Source organism: Dicentrarchus labrax, unplaced genomic scaffold (assembly GCF_905237075.1).
Source record: "Dicentrarchus labrax unplaced genomic scaffold, dlabrax2021, whole genome shotgun sequence".
NCBI classification, from domain to species: Eukaryota; Metazoa; Chordata; class Actinopteri; family Moronidae; genus Dicentrarchus; species Dicentrarchus labrax.
Genome location: NW_026136704.1, coordinates 23177145 through 23196820, shown reverse-complemented (window position 1 = coordinate 23196820; position 19676 = coordinate 23177145). Strand labels below are relative to the sequence as shown.

General features: G+C 38.2%; 1 protein-coding gene across 5 annotated transcripts in view; it reads left to right on the top strand.

Annotated features, from left to right (window-relative positions):
- The window catches only part of zgc:77784 (uncharacterized protein LOC402947 homolog), a 52355-nt gene that overhangs the window by 22456 nt on the left and 10223 nt on the right, over positions 1-19676 (top strand). For 3 of the 5 annotated variants that reach the window (XM_051398739.1, XM_051398742.1, XM_051398738.1), the window contains exons 6-17: positions 1520-1647; positions 2361-2372; positions 5259-5383; positions 7470-7641; positions 8103-8308; positions 10589-10670; positions 10863-11031; positions 14849-15015; positions 15330-15451; positions 15673-15889; positions 17474-17592; positions 19312-19489. In XM_051398739.1, the coding sequence (XP_051254699.1) occupies positions 1520-1647; positions 2361-2372; positions 5259-5383; positions 7470-7641; positions 8103-8308; positions 10589-10670; positions 10863-11031; positions 14849-15015; positions 15330-15451; positions 15673-15889; positions 17474-17592; positions 19312-19489 (1697 nt within the window). The remainder of the gene's footprint in view (positions 1-1519; positions 1648-2360; positions 2373-5258; positions 5384-7469; positions 7642-8102; positions 8309-10588; positions 10671-10862; positions 11032-14848; positions 15016-15329; positions 15452-15672; positions 15890-17473; positions 17593-19311; positions 19490-19676) is intronic. The other 2 variants (XM_051398741.1, XM_051398740.1) reach the window with 1 other exon arrangement.

Here is a 19676-nt window from a genome sequence, read left to right as displayed (position 1 = left end):
AAGTCACTTCATTAATTAATGCAGATGATTTTACATTTTCTCCCTGCAGTGCCTCTCAACAACAGCTGTTGAGTGTTTCGTCCCATTATGGTGCAGAAAGCAGATTGAATGCCAAAAAGAAGAATTTAGTGATAATTCTACATAAAGAAGATTAAAAAAACAGTACTTCCAGAGTTAGTGGACATTATTTTGAAAGAATAGTTCAACAATTTGGGAAATGCAGAGTTAGATGATAAAATCAATGCCCCCCTCATTAGTACAGTTAGTAAAACTGTACAGCAAGCAGTTGGTCAGCTAAGCATAATGACCCTTTATAACTTGTTTAAACCCACGTGTTAATTGTGAGCTTTAAAGGTGCTGGTAGCTGGATTTTATTGCCTTTGGACAGAGCTAGGCTACCTGTTGTGCACCTGTTTCCAGACTTTATGCTAAGCTAAGCTAACAGGCTGCTGGCAGTAGCTTCATATTTATTCTGCATGCATGAGATCCTGTTCAGTTATTGTAAATACGAAACTACATCCAGGGGATGGTTAGCTTAGCTTAAGATAAAAACAAGAAACAGTTGACTAACCATCTCCTGGATGTAGCTTTATACCATACAGACATGGGAGTAGTCTATCTTCATATCTAACTCTTGGCAAGAAAGTGAATAGGTCTCAGAAAATGTCAGATATGTCAGATATGACCTAAAGGATGATGTCTATTATATATTATCATGTTCACCCTTGTCCATAAATGTAACCCATGCACAACTGATGTGAAGGTATGGCTGTTAAGGACTCACTGTGGGCTATAATGCTAATCTGTAGATATAGAAAAGGGCAGCTTCCGCAGACTTAAAGTCGCACAGTCATGCTAATAGGTTTTTTTTTATTATTAATATTTTAAAGTGCTTGTATGTCAGCCCACGTATCCAACAGTGATAGAAATCCTTATGTATTAATGTAGGCATATCTCAGACAAGGTAGAGAACCGTTATAATATAAATTACAACAGAGTCGCTCTGACAAAGTTGTTTTTCAGGTTTGTTAAGAGCTATATTATATTCTGTCGTTCATCTTTTTTTCTTTTTTTTTTCTTCTGTTTTATAAGTCTGAGGAATAAAGTGACTTATACTGATTTGATCCATTGCATCCCTTGCATAGGCATAGACAGGTGAATTAGCTTTTCTGTACTGTGGTTGTATTTGGTAATTTAAATAATTCTGTCCATCCTTCATATTTAATCAGCTGTTAAGAGATAAAAGTGCTGTTTTTCCTAAATCAAGTATTTTCCTGGGATCCACTAACAACATCTAAGGCAGATAAGGCACATTATTTCCCTCCTTTCAAGATAATGTCACCTGATTGGAAAAAAAATATCCCTGCAACAGGTTGATTGACAAGGCAAGAAATTACATTATCTTGTACCCCTGACAGATTTTCTTTGCTTTGTGTAGATTAGTATGCTCATTTTTTTTTTCGTTTTTGCCATGCTTTCCTGTTAGATCTTTCATAATCTCTCTTTTTCTCATTCCCAGGTTTGAAATCCGCAACGGCAACAGCCTCCGTTTGTTCCGTGTGAAAGAGCAGGATGAAGGGACATATACCTGCACATCTGAGAACAGTGTGGGCAAGACAGAGGCCTCAGCCATGTTGCAGGTCCACGGTACGAAACACATCATGCATATTGTATGGAAGCCCACACATACACACACACACACACACACACACACACACACACACATACTTAGGCATGCATATAAAAGCTCTCATACCTAGAGCCATGTGCATGCATAAGGTAACATCGAGGCACATAGCAACAGTATCATGCAAATTTCCATTTCCTTTCCAATGCGCTGTATTTTTATATCAGTGTATCTTTCTGAGTCCCTGTCCAGTGGTGCTGCCAAGAGCTTATGCTAAACCGTATGGATTACGCCATGTGACAGATGTTTGGTAGATGTGTGCTTTAACTCACTGCCAGAGTGCAGTCCCAGTATTAATAAGACATGACTCTTTCCCTCTCTCTTCCTGTCTCTCTATCTCCTCGCGCCTCCTCAGTCTGTGTGCCCTTTTTCTTTCTCTCCGCGAGTCTTGGTTTAAATTGTCTCAGACGACTTCATCCACTAATGCTTTATCGGTGTAAATGAAATCCAAACCGAGGCAGTTTTCTATTCACTCTGCTTCTTTGTTCAGTATTTTTTTTTTTTTTTTGTGTGTGTGTGTGTGTGTGTGTGTGTGTGTGTGTGTGTGTGTGTGAGTGTGGGGGGGGGCTTTTTTCCATGCTATCACCGGTTTTGTTTTGTAGCTCAGCGTTTCATCCCTCTCATTAATTTTCCATCTCTTTCCATCATGTTTCAAACCCTATCATCATTCCAGTTGGCCCGTTCCGTAAGTTCACTTTCCATCTAATTCTTCTCTACAAAAAGGCATTTTATGTTATGCTAATGTATTTCATGCTTCTTTCTGTACGGTATTCTTAATGGTTTTTAAATCAACAATCAATGCCTAATGGTGTAAATAAGTTCCTCCATTAGGCACTGACTTCATGACAACATGCCTGTTGCTGCTGTCAGGCATTAAGTAAGCCACAGTGACTTAATGTACAACAGATTACTGACTCCTATCAAACCCACATCTGCCATGTAGCGGGAGTGTGTCAGAATACTGTGATACCATGTAAATCCTTCTCTCATTTGCAGCTACAGTAGTTCAAAATGCAGCTGTAAGGTTTTTAATTACAACTCAGTGATGGTCTTGGTCTTCACTTTTAAATAAGGACAAGGTACAGAATTATTATTAAAGGGTCTCTCCAGCCATTTAGAATTGCTCTTCTGTAATTTAGGAGGCTCATAAGAAACAGAGTAAAATTAAGATTTATTAAGATAAGAATCTGACGTATCCTGACTTTTAGTCCCATATATGGGTCAAGCTCTAAAAAATACTGGAACCTACACTTCCCATAATGCAACTCTATAGGATTTTTCCATTACAATGACCGGTGAACAACCACATCACCTTTCTTCCATGCCCCTTGTTTGTAACACAAATTAAAAACAAACAATGTTTGTTATAAATTTGGAGGTTCAAGTCAAGCTCAAGTCAAAATGATGATGACATCATTATGACACTACTAGGGTTATTTTTGTCAGACTTGAAAAAAGTTGCTCCAGAGCTGCATAAGACATGAAATTAGTGGCGTGCCTCTTCAGGTAATAGTACTACAAGTAATAATAGTAGTAGTAGTAGTAGTAGTAGTAGTAGTAGTAGTAGTAGTAGAAGCATCTTGTGTAGATTTACTATTATAATATTAAGACTTGTCTTCCATTTATTTATGCATTTATATATTTATTCATTCATTTATTTATGTATGTATGTATATATGTATTCATTCATTCATTCATTCATTCATTCAACCAACCCCTGGCCAAACCAAATCAGACCTTGTGAGACTAGAAGACCTCTTATATATTAGGGGTGAACCCAGGCCAAACAAACAAATTATTTAATTCTGGGTGCAGGAGTGAAACTAACCTGCCAAAAGAAAAATGTGAACAGTGAAAAATGCTGACCCTTGACAGATAATATGCAGGAGACAAATGTACAGACCACTGCTAGAATTTCTTGCTTTTATTTATGTATAACATAACCAGCCTGTATAACATCATCTATATCCAAGATAAATATAACACAAGTAACACAACTACAATTACAGTGAAAATGATCAATATTGTCTACCAGAAAGTAGAAATCACTACACTCAAATATTAAAATGAATTGGGTTGAACAATCTGATCAGATGAACTCTCAAAACAGCAGATAAGCAGTAAATCCGATACAAAGTCGGTGTCGAATGATAATCCTTATCCCTATAGGCACCATTTTTGTCTCTCTATCTCTCTAATTGGGAAAGAAACCTAAGGCCTCATACTTAGAAATATTCTCTCTCCACGACAGTCTGTGTAGCTTGTTCATATTAAGCATTTTAATTTCTAACTATAGCGGCATTAAACAGATTATATGACAATACGCATATAAGACTAAGACATCAGATTTGTTTAAAGACATTACAAATCAATAAAAGGAAAATTCACAAAAACATAATCAAAAACACTCATGTTGATTAACGTGTGAGACGTCTTCTGTGTTTGGGAACATGCTTTTAGTGAGAACATTACGACTCAACACAGATGACTCAGATATCTTGTGTACTGAGCCAAATATGTGTGTGTGTGTGTGTGTCTCTGCATATGTGCCATGCAGAGATTTGTAGAGAGGATGAATCCAAGCTGGAGAAGCTTCTCATCTGACGGGAAGTGTGAGCCAATTATTCAGACGGGAGGTAGAAGGCGGTGGTCAGTGTAAATCTACAGAGGATGTGATGATGATGTGGCTAACGCAATGATCTGACCCGAGCTGGAAATTGGCAGCTCTGCCCAGACTGTACCCAGAATAACTGGGTAAATGTCATCAGACCAGTGCTGCTGTGTGCTGTGATGATTTGTTTTTTCAGAGGACACTGAGCTGATGTCTCTCATTAAAGATGAGAGGGCGATGAGTGTGTAGTGATGGATCTCAAAGTTTAGAAGGTTAAAGAGGCAACTCTTAAATCTTGCTTGTTTAGGGCTGATTAGTGCTTTATTGATACATATCAGGGTGAAAAGCAGTGGTGGAGTTTGTAGGCACAATGCCTTCACTGTTTTACAAAGGTTATTGAAAATCAGATTTATCATGTGACGCTTTAGAGGAGCTGAATAGTCAACCTTACCTTATATAAAGTCAAACAGTAAAATGCTGCTTGCGCATTGACAATATGACTGTAATCTATAATAATTTGTAACTCACACTCACTTTTTATACAGAATGAGTACTTTTACTTTTGACAGTTAAAATAGTCTATATTTTGCTTCTGTGCTTTCACTTCAGTAGGATTTTAAATGCAGGACCCTGTAACTTTGTTGTACTGGTACTTTTACTTAATGCAGAAACAAGGAACTTTCAGTTTTTAATGATTCTGGTGGCCCCTTTGGACAAAAGCAGTAGTGTTTCCACCGCCTTGTTTTACTGATTTCAAGGGGAATACAACAGAATCTGATCCGGTGGCAGGCATTAAGAATAACTACCTAGAAATAGCCAATCTTCTTGCTTGACGGTCTTATGTGCTTATTTAGGTCATACAGAGGCATCAGTGTTGAGACTGTTTCATAACCAACTTCTTACAGGAGAAAAACAGAATTCAAAAAGCCGTTTGTGGTCACACTCCTTTTCCTCTTCCAGTACCACCTCAGATTGCCACAAAGCCCCGTGACCAGATTGCCAGCCAGGGGAAGAGCATCACCTTCCAATGCGGCACCACAGGAAACCCTCCACCTGCCATCTTCTGGCAGAAAGAGGGCAGCCAGGTAAGAGGCTGGAGCAGGGAACAAGAGATCCTCTAATGCTGTTTATTGCGGTAACACAGACATCCAGTGTCCTATTTTACAAATCACTTGATGAGTTCATATGAATAAATTTGCTGTCCAACAAGCCTCAGGTTGTTATGTGTGGTTTGGGGATTTTTCCAAAACGTTACTCGTACTGTTTTGTTTGTCATATATCAACGGGCAGAGTTTCACACCTCCTTTGTTCCAAAGGCGAGAAAGACTCACCGCAGCACGAACAGGTTTTGTCTGATTTAATCATCCTTTTTTTTATGGCGCTTTTTTTTTGGGTTGCCCACACTATTCAAGACACATTTTTCCAAGCGAAATGGGCGAGAGGCGAACAAGGGAGAGCAGCACATTTGCATTTGGCTCAGAGATATAGAGACAAAGTGTTGGAAGGCTTTGCTGTATTGCGTTGGCGGCAAATGTTGCTCCTGCTTCGCGACCACAGTGTAAGAGAGTAGTGATGGGGAGGAGGGGGTGGAAGAAGTAGAAAGGAAGGAGGGAGAGGTAGCTTGAAGTACACCAGGTGTGGAAACTGCTTCTTCAGGGCAAACCTGCAGACAAATACTGTCCTCCTTCCACATTGTACCCAACTATAAATACCCTGTTGCTCAACAGCAGCTGAGCTCACTGACTTGGAGGAGCAGCTTCAGATGTTTTTAGAAGCTTGTCGGAGAGCAAACTGGAAGTTCAGCCACAGATTTTGTGAATAAGCTTGAGTCTGCAGGATGGTTGAGGCAAGGTTTGGCTGTTTGTAAAGCTTTTTTTTGCTGTATTTGGGGGATTATGTGTAGCCTTATAACCTTGGTCCCTCCACTGAAGTCTAAGCCTCTTAGAGGAATGAAATGGATGGCTGACTGGATTGATGTGCATCCCCCCCTTGTTCACGTCCATCTCACTTACATAAAAACAGAATGGGCAGCATGAAACGTCTGTTAGTGGGAATCATCCCAAAACAACACATCTCTCCCAGATCTGACCTTTGTTTTAGACATTTTAGTGGCAATGTTTGTCTGTCGGCCCACTACTTTGGTCCAGACTGAAGTATCTGTTGGATGATTATGCTTAGATTTGTTTCCTTTTGACATGAAATAGTAGGGTAAACATACTGTAGGTGTTACCAATAATACTAATTAAAGTTCTGTTTAGTTCAAGTGCTGCTTTTGTGCAGGTTGTAAATGCTCCGCTACAATAAATGGAACAGAGCCTTAAGTAGTATCATCACTGTGTTTACCCTACTATTTCATGTCAAAAAATGTCTGCTGTGAAAAAGGTCTATTATTGTTCCTAAAAACTTTGGTGATCCCAGAGTTTTCCTGGATGGATTTTAATGACATTTGATTTTGATGTTAGCATTTAATTAGTTTGGTAGTCTTACAGAGCTGCTGGTTGTAGACTCTGTTTAATGGGATGTGCCCTAGAGGGTTTAATGTATATAAACATCTAAAATGTGAAGAAATGGAACAGATAATCACGTAATAAATTAGTTTAACAATCTGTATCAATTTTGATAATCAGTTAATCGTTTGCCATTCCTCAAATGTTAATATTTGCTGTTTTTCTTTATCTTCTGTGCTAGTAAGTTGACTTTGGGATCTTTGAGTTTTGAACTGTTGGACAAAAAGCCACCTTGGGCTTTTGAACATTGTGATTTAATTATTTTCAGACATTTTATAGACATAAAATAATCACTGTATATAAATAAACTGAAGAAATAGCCTAATACAGAGACTAATCAGTAATCTAAACTATTGTTAGTAAATGAAGTGTTAATAATTAGTCCAACAACACAAGAACATAGCTGATAATACATTTGAATTGATTAATTGTTTTATTAATTGGTTGTTCTCCAAAATAAAGGAAAAAAAAGGAAAAAAAATAGTTTTTTTCTGTGAATATCTTTGGATTGGAAATTGAAGCAATTTGAAGATGCCACCATGGGCCAATTTTTCACTATTTCCTGACATTTTACAGACTAAATGATTAACGGATTTATTAAAGAACAGACACAATGTAGTCCAATATCTATTTTCTGATTGGCTTGTCTGTTTTTTGTGTTTAGATGTTGTTGTTCCCCGGCCAGCCGCCATCACAGTCTGGTCGGTACTCTGTTTCCATGAGCGGAGAGCTGACTATCACTGATGTCCACCCCGAGGACTCTGGTTTCTACATCTGCCAGGCCATCAGTGTAGCAGGAAGTGTTTTGACGAAGGCTCTGTTGGAGGTGGAGGGAGGTGAGACTTCAACACACAGGTCCACACAGTTCGCACAGTCACGTTTTTTTAACCTGGGGGAGGTCTGTGCTTTATTCTGCAATATCAGCTAATGAGGAGAACACATATTAATTACTAAGTAGGCGCATAACAATAAGGCTCATGAAGGCAAAGAAAGAACACAGTTAGAGACCCCATGCTGGATGAGCAATGCATTTCAGACTTAATGTTCTTCCTCAGGCAGCTTGTAAGCAGCAGATTTAAGCTATTTTCCTTCTCTTTATGCAACCTATAATTTTCTGCCTACTAAGCATCTAAAGTATTTTCACCCTTTGCGGCTGGCAACTTTATTATTTATTATTTTCTGTAGGCCTTTTTTTTACGCCTTCCAAATATGTTTATCTTCACTGTGTAGCTAATCAGAAGACAGATGACACCCCCTAACATAATGTTCTGCCTTTTCTCTCCCCAAAAAATGGTAGGTCCTTCAGGTCGCGTCCCCCCGATTATTCGCCAAGGCCCAGCCAATCAGACTGTATCCCGGGGTGCGACGGCGCAGCTGCACTGCCGTGTGATCGGAGGGCCCTCAGTAAAGATTTCATGGGAGAAGGATGGAGAGAGACTTCAGGGAAATAAACTGCAAATGACCTTGATGGAGAATGGCACTTTGCAAATCACAGACATAAAGGTGTGTGTGTTTGTGTGTGTGTGGGTTTGTGTTAAGTGAGTGTCATTTATTGGAAAGGGCATGAAAAGGATGACTTTTGAAAGGCGTTTGCTCTTAAACTGAAAGAAAAATTGACTGTGTGACCGATGGAAATGACAAAAAAAACTGCACAGAATACTATAAACATTCCTGCCTGATCTCTGACCTTGTTTCACTTTCTTTGCAGCCCACGTGCCAACATATTTTTTTTTCTCCCTTTTCCATTATAAATTCTGTTTTTGTTTGTAGAATTAAGGTTGAGGCTGAGTTTCAAAGACCAATCTCTCTAAGGCAGGGCATATCTCTCCAGCGCAATTATGTGCTCATGCGGTGTGTAATTGTAATGTAAATGAAGGTGCTTGTTTGTAAATGCTAATGTGTTCTGCTTTGATGGAAGAGCAGTCAGTCGCCCCTTTGTGCTATCACCCCACCTGGAGGTCAGTGAGTGCACGCAGGACAGAGCAAAAGCAGCATAATTTCCCTTAATTGACTGGCGATAGATGATTAATCATCTAACCGGCTTTTAATTAAACCTCCTTCCAGGACTAGGCTTATTCACTTCCTTTCTCATCCTGTTTCTGTGGCTGTGGTGCTCAGCAAACTTGGAGAATTAAGTTTTGGTCCAGTGCACCACTGAGGCGGGGGAAATCTGCCATGCCAATGTGCTCAATGGAACAGAAGAGATGCATTAGTGTGGCATCAAGGGGGATGACAAGGGAAAAAAGAAAGAGGGGAAATGGAGATGACGAGTTAGGGACTAAAAATATTTACCCTGCTGATGCCCCTACCCGGCATCAATATTTTAGCAGTAGTTGGAGTCATCTAAAGAAGTTCACCTGCACCACACGCTGTGCTGTCTGTCAGTCAGAGGTCAACACTGCGGTGGATGATCTCATATGGTCTGATGATAAGTTCCAGCAGACTGGCTCTCAGCCAGCACAGGGCTGGAGCAAACACCAAGAGTGTCAGTGAAGCATGCAGACATACACAGTATACAGTTCATAATGTTAACAGGAGAGCAGGTATAGTAGGGTGTGGTGTGGTGCCTCGTGGTTTGTAGCAGTGAAGCTTTTAGAGGCTTAGATGACGACTGCTGAATGAAAATGTCATATTTTAGGTATGCATGGATTACTTTTGAATGATGAACTGATGATGGCAGACAGCAAAGTATTCAGATCCTTTTACGTAAAGCTGCTACAAAGCCGGAGAGAATTATCACCTTACACTGCTGTTCCCCTTACTTTTACGCAGCTTTTTGGTGTCTGTCATCTCGTTGTTTGGGTTTTATGGGTCGCAATATTCCAGTTTTGTTCGTTCTCACTGCTCTCATCAGCAGCTGTCACGGAAAGTTAGTGACTAGCTGGTGAACATAGTGGAGCATTTAGCAGCTAAATATAGCCATATATTTCCCCCAGGAGTTGGCACAGACCAAAAACAGAGCTAGAGGAGAGAATTTGACTTACATTTAACAGGTGGCCTCCAACACAACTACAAATGATAAATTCTGTAAATTATTTATGTGTAAGCAACTGTTTGCCATATTAACTTAATGAGGTGATAATTTCTCACCATTGTCTACACCTTGTTTTCCACTGTCCCCAAGTGGCCAAAAAATTAAATACTGCAGGTTTAACCCTTTTGTTTTACAGATCTGTAATTTCCAAATGATTTCCATGCAAATGGAAGGAACCCTGTATGTAATTTAGTACCAGTAATTGGGGAAAAAAGCGATTCACTTGGTACAAGACCATAATTATATATAACGTAGAGCATTTTTCAAATGCACAGCTGAACATGCACAATGTCTAAAGGCAAACATGCAGTACATAATATAGAGCTATACATTTCCAATAATAAATTAATAATGTATAATTAGAATAATTCATTGTGTCCAAACTGAGCTGTTATTTCAAGGACATTCTCATTTTCTCCATGATTAGTTTTAAATTACATACTGAAAACATATTGGATTGGAGGTTAATAGGAAATTACTTACATTATATGGACTTATATTGTTATATATATTATATTATGATCCACAAACATGTAAGCAATAAGTTGCTGTGGCTACATTATACAATCAAACTGAAAATATAATGAGTAAAAACAGGATTTTGCCGTAGACTTTGTTGATCTAAACATTCTTTCCATAATCCAAATAGATCCAAACCATACTCCAAAAATGTAAAACTGCTTGCTTGTTCTCTTCGCTTTTTTTCTTTTCCGGGGTGTCTGTCTCAAATGTTTGCTGCTGTTTAACAGGACGCAGACTCTGGGATGTACACGTGCGTGGTATCCAGCACCACAGGGGAGTCAAGCTGGAGTGGGATGTTGACTGTCAGAGGTACTAACACCACTCACACTCACACTCTGTCTCTCTGTTACACTTCACACTCTATCACTCTCATGCTACACCTCCGACTACACACTGCCAGTGGTCTTCATAAGAGCACAGTCCGTGGCCATAATAGGACAAGGATCCGCTCCGGTTTCAGGCAAAATGTTGATCAAAATCTGTTACCTGTTTGTGTGACAGAAGATGGAGTCTCTTCAATATCCAGAGCTTCTGAGTTCATCCAGCTTCCAGGGCCTCCGCAGAAGCCTGTAGTGACGGAGGTGACCAAAAACACCGTCACCCTTACCTGGCAGTCCAACCCTCATGAAGGCGGCGCCGCTGTCACCTCCTACATTATCGAGGCCTTCAGGTATGTAGTGACACCCATGACTGTCAAAGTAGGTTTGTGAGAACCATTTTCAGACATGTTTCAAGGCTGAAAACTCTGATTTGAGTTAATTTGAGTGACTTTTAGTTTGTAGCTAAACTCCTACTTAACAAAGCATTTTATTCTGATCAGCACTTGAAGCTTCGCTCTGCATATCATTAAATGCTGACATTTCTCTAATATGGTTGCCTGGTTAAAACAGCACATCAGTTATTAAATGTCAGCAGCAGATTCAGAAAATGTTTATTGTCCATCACCAAGTAATGGATATTTGCCTTTGACATGGCCCACAAGTAAAAACACCCAGTACACATAAAATAAAAACATACAGATTGATTAAAACAAGAATATACACATATAGTTGATCATTAATAACAGTATACAAAATGTATAGTATGTACGTGAGTTATTCACTACTTGTTTATCATGTTAATCAGAGTTGGGAGGATTAATAATGATAGTTATAATCTATATTTATACAGCACCATTCCTAACAAGGTTGCAAGTAAAACACTAATCAAAAGAGATCCTCGGGTTGGCTGTTACAAAGCCACTGATTCAGGTCATGAACACCAAGGACTTGCGCAGACATTTTAATGGGCTGTTGCTCTAACCTGAGAAAGTGCTAACCCTAACCCTGCTGCCTATATGTTAGCCTGCTAGCTAGCTCGCTAAGGTTTGTTCATGTGATAGCACAATATCATTATAGTAATAATAGGCATCACTTTTCTTTCTTTTTATGGGTGCGGGCTGCCCATTTCTGTATCCCACGGAGGTACGCCTACCAAAGAGTAATGCAAGTTTGAATGATATGGTGATTTAATTTGGTTAATCTCTGGTATTTACAGGTTACTTGTATTTATGTACTTATGCAGCCACAACAGCATAAAATATATGTGTGTATATCTATATCTATATATCTATATCTATATATATCTATATATCTATATATATATATCTATATATATCTTGTATATATATATATATATATATATATATATTAGATATATATAGATATATATATATATATATATATATATATATATATATATATATATAGATATATATATAGATATATAGTTCACCCAGAGGGGCAGCTCTGCCAAAGAGAACAAATAGGCTGTTGCTCGTCCTTGATGAAATAAAGCGAGACCGTGAATGGCTTTATAAGTTACATAACAACAACATTTTCTAAATCACTTCTAAGAGTAACTTGTACTTAGTGTGTAGTAACTTCATACTTCCTTGATCTGGTTACAATCTGTGCAGCTGCATTTTGTACTTTATGTAAACCGTGTTAACTACTTATGCTGAGACCGGAATTAATAATAATAATAATAATAATAATAATAATAATAATAATAATAATAATAATAATAATAATAATAATAATACATTTTATTATATTTAATATAATGACATACATCCCTTTCAATAAAGTGTGGAGAAATATGTCTCAAGCATGTTATAACATCGGTTCTGGTGAATACGCTGTCACTTTTCTCAGGTGAACGACACAAGACAACATACAACCGTTTTCAGAGGCTATGTAGTACTACTAGACTGTGAAATTGTCTTTTAGATGTGAAATTGGTGGAATGCCTCATTAAAACTATTTATTCACCCTCATTTTACTTGTGTCTGACTTATAGTTCAACAAAATTTCTCAGTGTCTGATAGTCTTCTTGAGAAAGGAAGTGTACTGTAGCTATTTAAAAAGGGTGTGTACTGTAGCAATTCTAACTATATCCACACTCTCTATGTTTCTGTGTTATTCTGTTAGTATTTAGACTAGTCCAGGATAATGAAGTCTTCTTAATTTAGAGTCATTAGAGTTCGGGAATGACTCCTCTCTGCCTGGGGGGGAGACAGTCCTTTTAAGCGACGTCCTGAAGTGAAACCGTGACACTCACTGCATCAGTATTTAGCTGTGGCATCCCGAGGAGAGCCATAGCAGCTCCTAACAACCAACCAGAGGCTTTAGTGAGACAGACAGTGAGTGAAAGAGGAGACAATTACTGCAGTGGTCAGCTCAGCAGCTCTGTCCTGTCCTGGGGCAACTGAAGGAGGGGCTGCTGTAGCCCAGTTGGAGAGTTCATTCATTACAGAGGCAGGAGAGAGGGTGCAGACACAAACACACACACACGCACACACAAGTCCAGTTAGTTCTGTGTGTAAAGAAAAGCTCAGTGTGGCAGACTGGCACGCAGAGCTGGTGATGAAGATCCACTCACTGTTGCACGCTTCACCACCAACAAATTGTTTGGAAGTGTTTTCAGGCATCAGCAGGAGCAAAGAAAGGAGTACAAACATATATTTTTCTGTTCTAGTATTCATTCTTGTGGACAGCACATAGCTATACTATATTTCTGATTTAAAAGAGGAGAAATCTTGATGGATTTATGTAAAAGCAGCTGCTGTTGTTTAAGGTGGCAGAAGAGAAACCATTGATGATAGGAAAATGCTGTGGCCTGCTTGTTGTAATTACCTCGCCATTTTCTCCTCCACAGAGTTGAAGAAAATGTTAAATTGCGCTCATGCTGTTTGATAGTCCCCTTCACTGCACAGCATCGGGCTGTTGTTTCCCCGCTGGACCCATTCAGAAACCGTCATTATAACCTGCTGCAATAAAAAGAGGGAATAAAACTTGTCATCGGTCTGTCTGCTGAGAGCAGAGATGTGTTTTTAAATGCACAGAAACTCGTGGATCCAAGCTGAAGCAGCTGATGCATTTGTTCACTCATTTAGTCATTCGTGTTTAAGAGCCATGGCAATGTCAATAGATGACTGGCTTTACATTTCTGACATTGTCTGCGTCATTTAAGGAATTGTTCAAATGCTGTGTTTGTTTTTTTGCTGAAAATCAGATGAGGATCGATACCACTCTTATATCTGTCTGTTAAATATGAAAGTACAGCCAGGAGATGGTGATCTTAGCTGACCATAAAGACTAGGGGACACCCCAAATTGTCATTTTTACTCCTCAATCTTTTTACAAATTAAACAAACAAGATATGACTTGTTTATTAGTGAGCTTTTGTGATGCTGGTAGCTGAATTTTGTTACCATTTGAAAGCGCCAATAAAGCTGTTTCCCCGTTTCCAGTCATTATGCTAAGCTAAGCTAAATTGCTGGTGGTGGCATAGCTTCATATTATAAAGACATGCATATCAATCTTCTCAATCCTCCCAAAATGTAAATCTATTGCTTTAAGATCCCAACCAATGCGGAAATGATAAATTGATCAAGTAACTGTTTACTGAATTGACATGAAAATTGAATATATTTTAGGTTATGGACTCTTGGTTACTGTTTCCTTGTGCTCTGGAAAAATGTGATTGGCAAAAACACACATTACCAAAAACTGAAAATAATCTTCAAGTGCAGCCCTAATCCCAGTTGCCTGTTTCACCTTAATCCATTTGGTACTATCAGGCGATCAGGAACGGGCCAGGAGTTGGGATCAAAGCCATTACCTTGTTATCTTAAGATGACATGATAATGAAGCTCTGCTCTCAAGGTAGCAGGAGTTAATATTACATTCTCAACAGAAGGCAACACATTTGCCTATTTAAAATGAAATGTACCTTAAAAACTGCCTGCTTGCTGTATGTTTAATAATCAGCCTTGTTTAAAGGCAGGAAACATCCTCCTGATTAAGATCTTAACCTTCAAGTGTGAAATCATCTCGTTTTATCACGATGTTGGTGTAGTTAAACCGGGAACACAAGAAATACATTTAGATTTTGAGATAATTAAATCTTTTCTTAGACGAAATCTCTCTTTTTTCCCCCCTCAGCCAATCAGTGGGCAGTACCTGGCAAACGGTGGCGGACCACGTGAAGCACGAGAGGCACACAGTAATTGGACTCTTCCCCAACACTGTTTATCTCTTTATTGTCCGAGCAGTCAACTCTTATGGCCTCAGCGACCCCAGTCCCATCTCCGAGCCCGTCAGGACGCAGGGTGAGTGACATGAGCAAAAAAACTTTTAATAATGTAAGACTTCGAGTACAATCTTGATTTCAGTTTATATTTTTAAAGCAAGAAATTTGAGATATTGAATGTAAGGCTGGCAGCCAAGATAATGTGCCATGGTTTAGAAAAAGTTGCTTTTTCATGTGCGGTCTCAAAACTAATTGCTTTCTCAGTGTGATGCTCTTCCGCCCTGAGCAATGTTGAATTTCATCAAAAAGCTTTTCTTTTTTTTTTCTTCAGCTAAGTAGCTGCTATTCAGCTGTTTTTTGGCCTGGATTGAGTGGATGTGTTTGTTGTTTCAGACGGGAGTCCTACAGAACAGGGTGTGGACCATAGACAGGTGCAGAGAGAGTTGGGAGAGGTGTCTGTCTACCTGCAGAAGCCTGTGGTTCTGTCTCCTACCAGCGCCAGGATTTCATGGACTGTGAGTTGAATACTTGGTTTATGAAAAAATCAACTTTTCAAAGTCGGCTTGCAGTGTGCGGAGGACACGCTAATCTCTGAACATTAACTTCAAAAACTCCTCCAAACATTACGTGACACAAACAGATTAGCTTGAAGTTCAAACACAGCTGGTTCTGCTTTTGATTACTGATGTAAATGTTGTACTGATGGTTTTTTTTTTGTCTTGCCAACTTTTTTCAGGTTGCCCTTCAGTCTCGCTACGTTCAGGGTTATCGTATATTCTATCGTACTATTGGCAGCTCCTGGTTGGTCCAGGATGTGGAGGCCACATCTGACTATAGTGCCATCTTAGTAGATCTGCACAGCAATACAGAGTACGAAGTCAAAATACGCCCTTACTTCAATGAGTTACAGGGACATGACAGCCTCATGGCTCTGCTGCGTACGCCTGAGGAAGGTGAGAAATGATTATCAATAACTTTTATCTATAGCATAGAACTCTTATCAAGTAATAATTGTTGATATTATTGTCCTTAAAGGAACTGTTAAATGTTTTCAGAAATGTGCTTATATTATTTGTGGAGGAGAATTAAATAAGAAGATTGATTGATTCCACTCTCACGTCTGTGCCGAGAATATGAAGCAACAGTCAACGGGTTAGCTTAGCTTAGCATAAAGACTGGATATGGGGGGAAACAGCTAGCCTGGCTCTGTCCAAAGGTAACAAAATCTGCCTCCCAGCACATCTAAAGCTCACTAATTCACACGTTCTTTATTCAAGTAGAAGTACAGATACTTGTGTAAAAAAAGACTGAATTAACTAGGACTGCACAGTTAATTACAATATTATCCAAATTGCAATATGGCAAATGCAATATCAAAATTGCAAGCTTGACGCTGCAATTATTTGAAAAATTTCAAATTTGTGTCAAAACAGCATTATAATTAAGTACTGTAGTATTGCAGAAAATCAATGGCCTACATATCTTGTTCTCCAGATGGAAAAAAACATGTTTGTTTGGTACAGACCCCAACAAATGTGACATTCTTCAGTGAAAATAAAAAAATAAAATAAAATAGTGATGCAAAAATGATCATTCCCACTAATCATGAATCATATCACAATCACACTATCTGTCAAAATATTCACAACTTCCTCTCCTGTCTGTTTTTGTTACGTCACTACGTTGTTTTTGTCTTCTTCGATTTTCATCTGTTATGTGTGATATGCAGCAGTCTTGATGTTGGGAAGGTGTGCAATGACGCAAAATAATAATAATAATATTGATAATAATAATCGATAATGCATTAAAACTAAAGTAACCTGTTTTCAAAATATAAATAGTATAAAGTAAAGATATTAGTATAAAATAGAAGTAAATAATTGTCAGAAATTGTCATTTATTCATTAACATTTTGTAACACTGGCAAACAAACTTTATATGTGTATTATATATATGTACAATTTAAAAGACTTTACATAAGGAAAAAAAATATTTGAAACAGGTTTGAAAACACAAAAAGAGAAAAATTAAATAATTTCAAGTATAGTTAAATGAAATGAAATGAAAATAGAGGGCAAAATGTGGGTAATACCATAGTTTATCGTCCATTATTGTGTTATTAATTTCCAAAAAGTTGCTTGAAAGAAGTGTGTAATTTAGGAAGTAATAATGAGAAAGTGCTCAATTGGTAAACTTCAAATTAATTCGTTTGCTAGTGTTATTGTGCACTGACTGGTCTTTTATTCAGTGCACAGCAGGCCCACTGAAAATGCAAAAAATGTGCCATTAATTGAGAATAACATTTTCAATAATAAATAAATAACTGATATATTAATTGGATTTAAATTGAGCTTTTCTTTAAAGGACATTCCCATTTTCCAGAAAGATAGTATCAAATTGTTTCAAGGAAAGTTCTTGGACGTTATGGGGAAATTATCCAGAAACGACAGACCTGTAAAATAGAGATTTATCATAACACTGGAGTCAGTTAATAGTAATAATTGAAATATAATTTTTCTTCTTATCTCTGTCTGCAGTTTTAAGTGCACCTCCACAGGCTGTATCAGTGGTTCAGCTCACCAACAGCTCCAGTATCAGCGTGTCCTGGGAGCCTCCGCCTCACAATACTCAGAGTGGCATCATTCGGGAGTACAAGGTGAGACTGCAACTCTCAGCGTATGACTACACCCGACTCCTGAGTCAACACCTGTCCATCTGTCTCAGTCACTAAGACCTCAATTAGTGACGCAGCTGTAGAAAAAAAAAGTAGAACAAATTGTTCTTGTGATCTGTAATGTTTGTATTTGTGTGCAGACATAACTACATTGCAGTGTTGTTTAGATACTTATGAAAAACACAGATTTTAATTAACAATTAGTAATTACTCATTGCCTGGTATCTGCTGCCAGTACATGCGATGCCGAAAAAGACTCAATTTTGTCATCAGATTGTGAACGCTGACTGTCCCTGTCATCTGTTTACTCTGTGAAAAAACACGGAGTTCTGATTATCTGTGTCTGAGCATGAGCACAACACTGATTACTAATCATCAGGCTGCTATTCCAAAGAAAAGAAAAAAACATTGAAAAGGAACACACAGTTCTATTGTTTTGAAATTATTTTTCCCATCTGCGTCTGCATGTAGAAAGTTATGAGAAAACCCCACGCAAGCAAGTCTGATCATGAAATACCAGATCCTTTTGTATGTGGGGGCTCATCAGCCGGAGGCAAGGATCAGACTTAATCCCTTTAAACATTCAATTTGTTGAAAACTGCACTGTGTGTTGTACAAGCCTCACATGGCTTGAATGTTAAAATGTAAATGTTGAGTCAGTTTTACAGTTTTACGAAATCTCCATTAATAAAAAGTTGATTAATTTTACATTATGCGGATATAGCAGAGACAGAATTAAGACCATTTACTCACGTTAATGTTCTGAGTCCAAACTAAATATTTTTTACTTCTTACTACTTTTTATATAAAAAAACAAACAGTATGTTCATTTTATAAAATGTGATTGTTAATTAAATTACTCATCATTATATAGAATAGCTGACATTATCTCCACTTCAACCAACATGAAATTGCCATTAACATTCTACAAGAGTGCTTTTATTTTGAAACTTTGGGTACATTTTGCTTTTAAAGTGAGACTATGTAGCTTTTGACAGAAGAATGAACACATTCCTCTTCTCACAAATGAATATATATATATATATATATATATATATATATATAACTGCTCATAATCTACAGCTTTAAGAACATGAATTACATCAGCAACTATTAAATATTGAGCTAAAAAAACAGGCTTAAGTTACATGTGCTTGCTTTGATGTGAGTAAAATTTGGAAGGACTTTACTTACAGTAAAGTATTTTAGCACTGTGGAGTTGCTATCTTTTACTTATATTCTATTAAATCTTACACAGAGGACCTCTGTGTAAGATTTAGTGGCATTTGGGGAATAAATAGATATGCATATCCAATCTTCTCGCTGATGGTCTTGTGCTTATGTAGGTCATATAGAGCATCAGTATTAAAGTGAGATTGTTTCATAACCATTAAAAAACTTCTTGTAGAAGGTTTAAGAAATCTGAATATTTCTGCCACTGCAGATTTGCAGGCACGATATGCAACATCGGGATTTAAAATCTTTTTTTTACTGTCATTGCACTGACATCCCTTTCTTTTTTATCTCTGCTGTATCTGTCAATCTCCACCATGTGCTTCCAGATAAAGCTTCAATTCCAAAAAAATGTATTATAATAACAGACCTCTTCTTGTCACATGGTCTGCAGGATAAATGAATGTCTTTATGTGTTAATATCTTTTAAGATTCTAACATTAACCCTCCGTGTCTGGTGTTGATCAGGTCTGGTGTCTGGGCAGCAGTATGGAGCCGGAGAACCAAATAAACCGAACAGTGGATGGAGCAGTTTTGTCCATCCTGCTGACAGGCTTGCTGCCTGACGTCCGCTACACCGTCGTGGTGGCTGCTGTCACCAGCCTGGGTGTGGGCGCTCAAAGCCCGCCTGTCAGCCTGCTTCTCAGTGAGTCACTCAAACTGTTGCAGCTACGACAGATAGAGGAATATGGCAAGATGCACTCTCAGCATGTTTACCGCAGTAAACTGTATGTGAAAGGTTGATTGTGTTGTGTGATGTGACTTCACAACAGAGGCATCACCAGCACTTGTGTTTTAAGTATGAAAAGGTAAACCGTGTAGTGATTATTGAA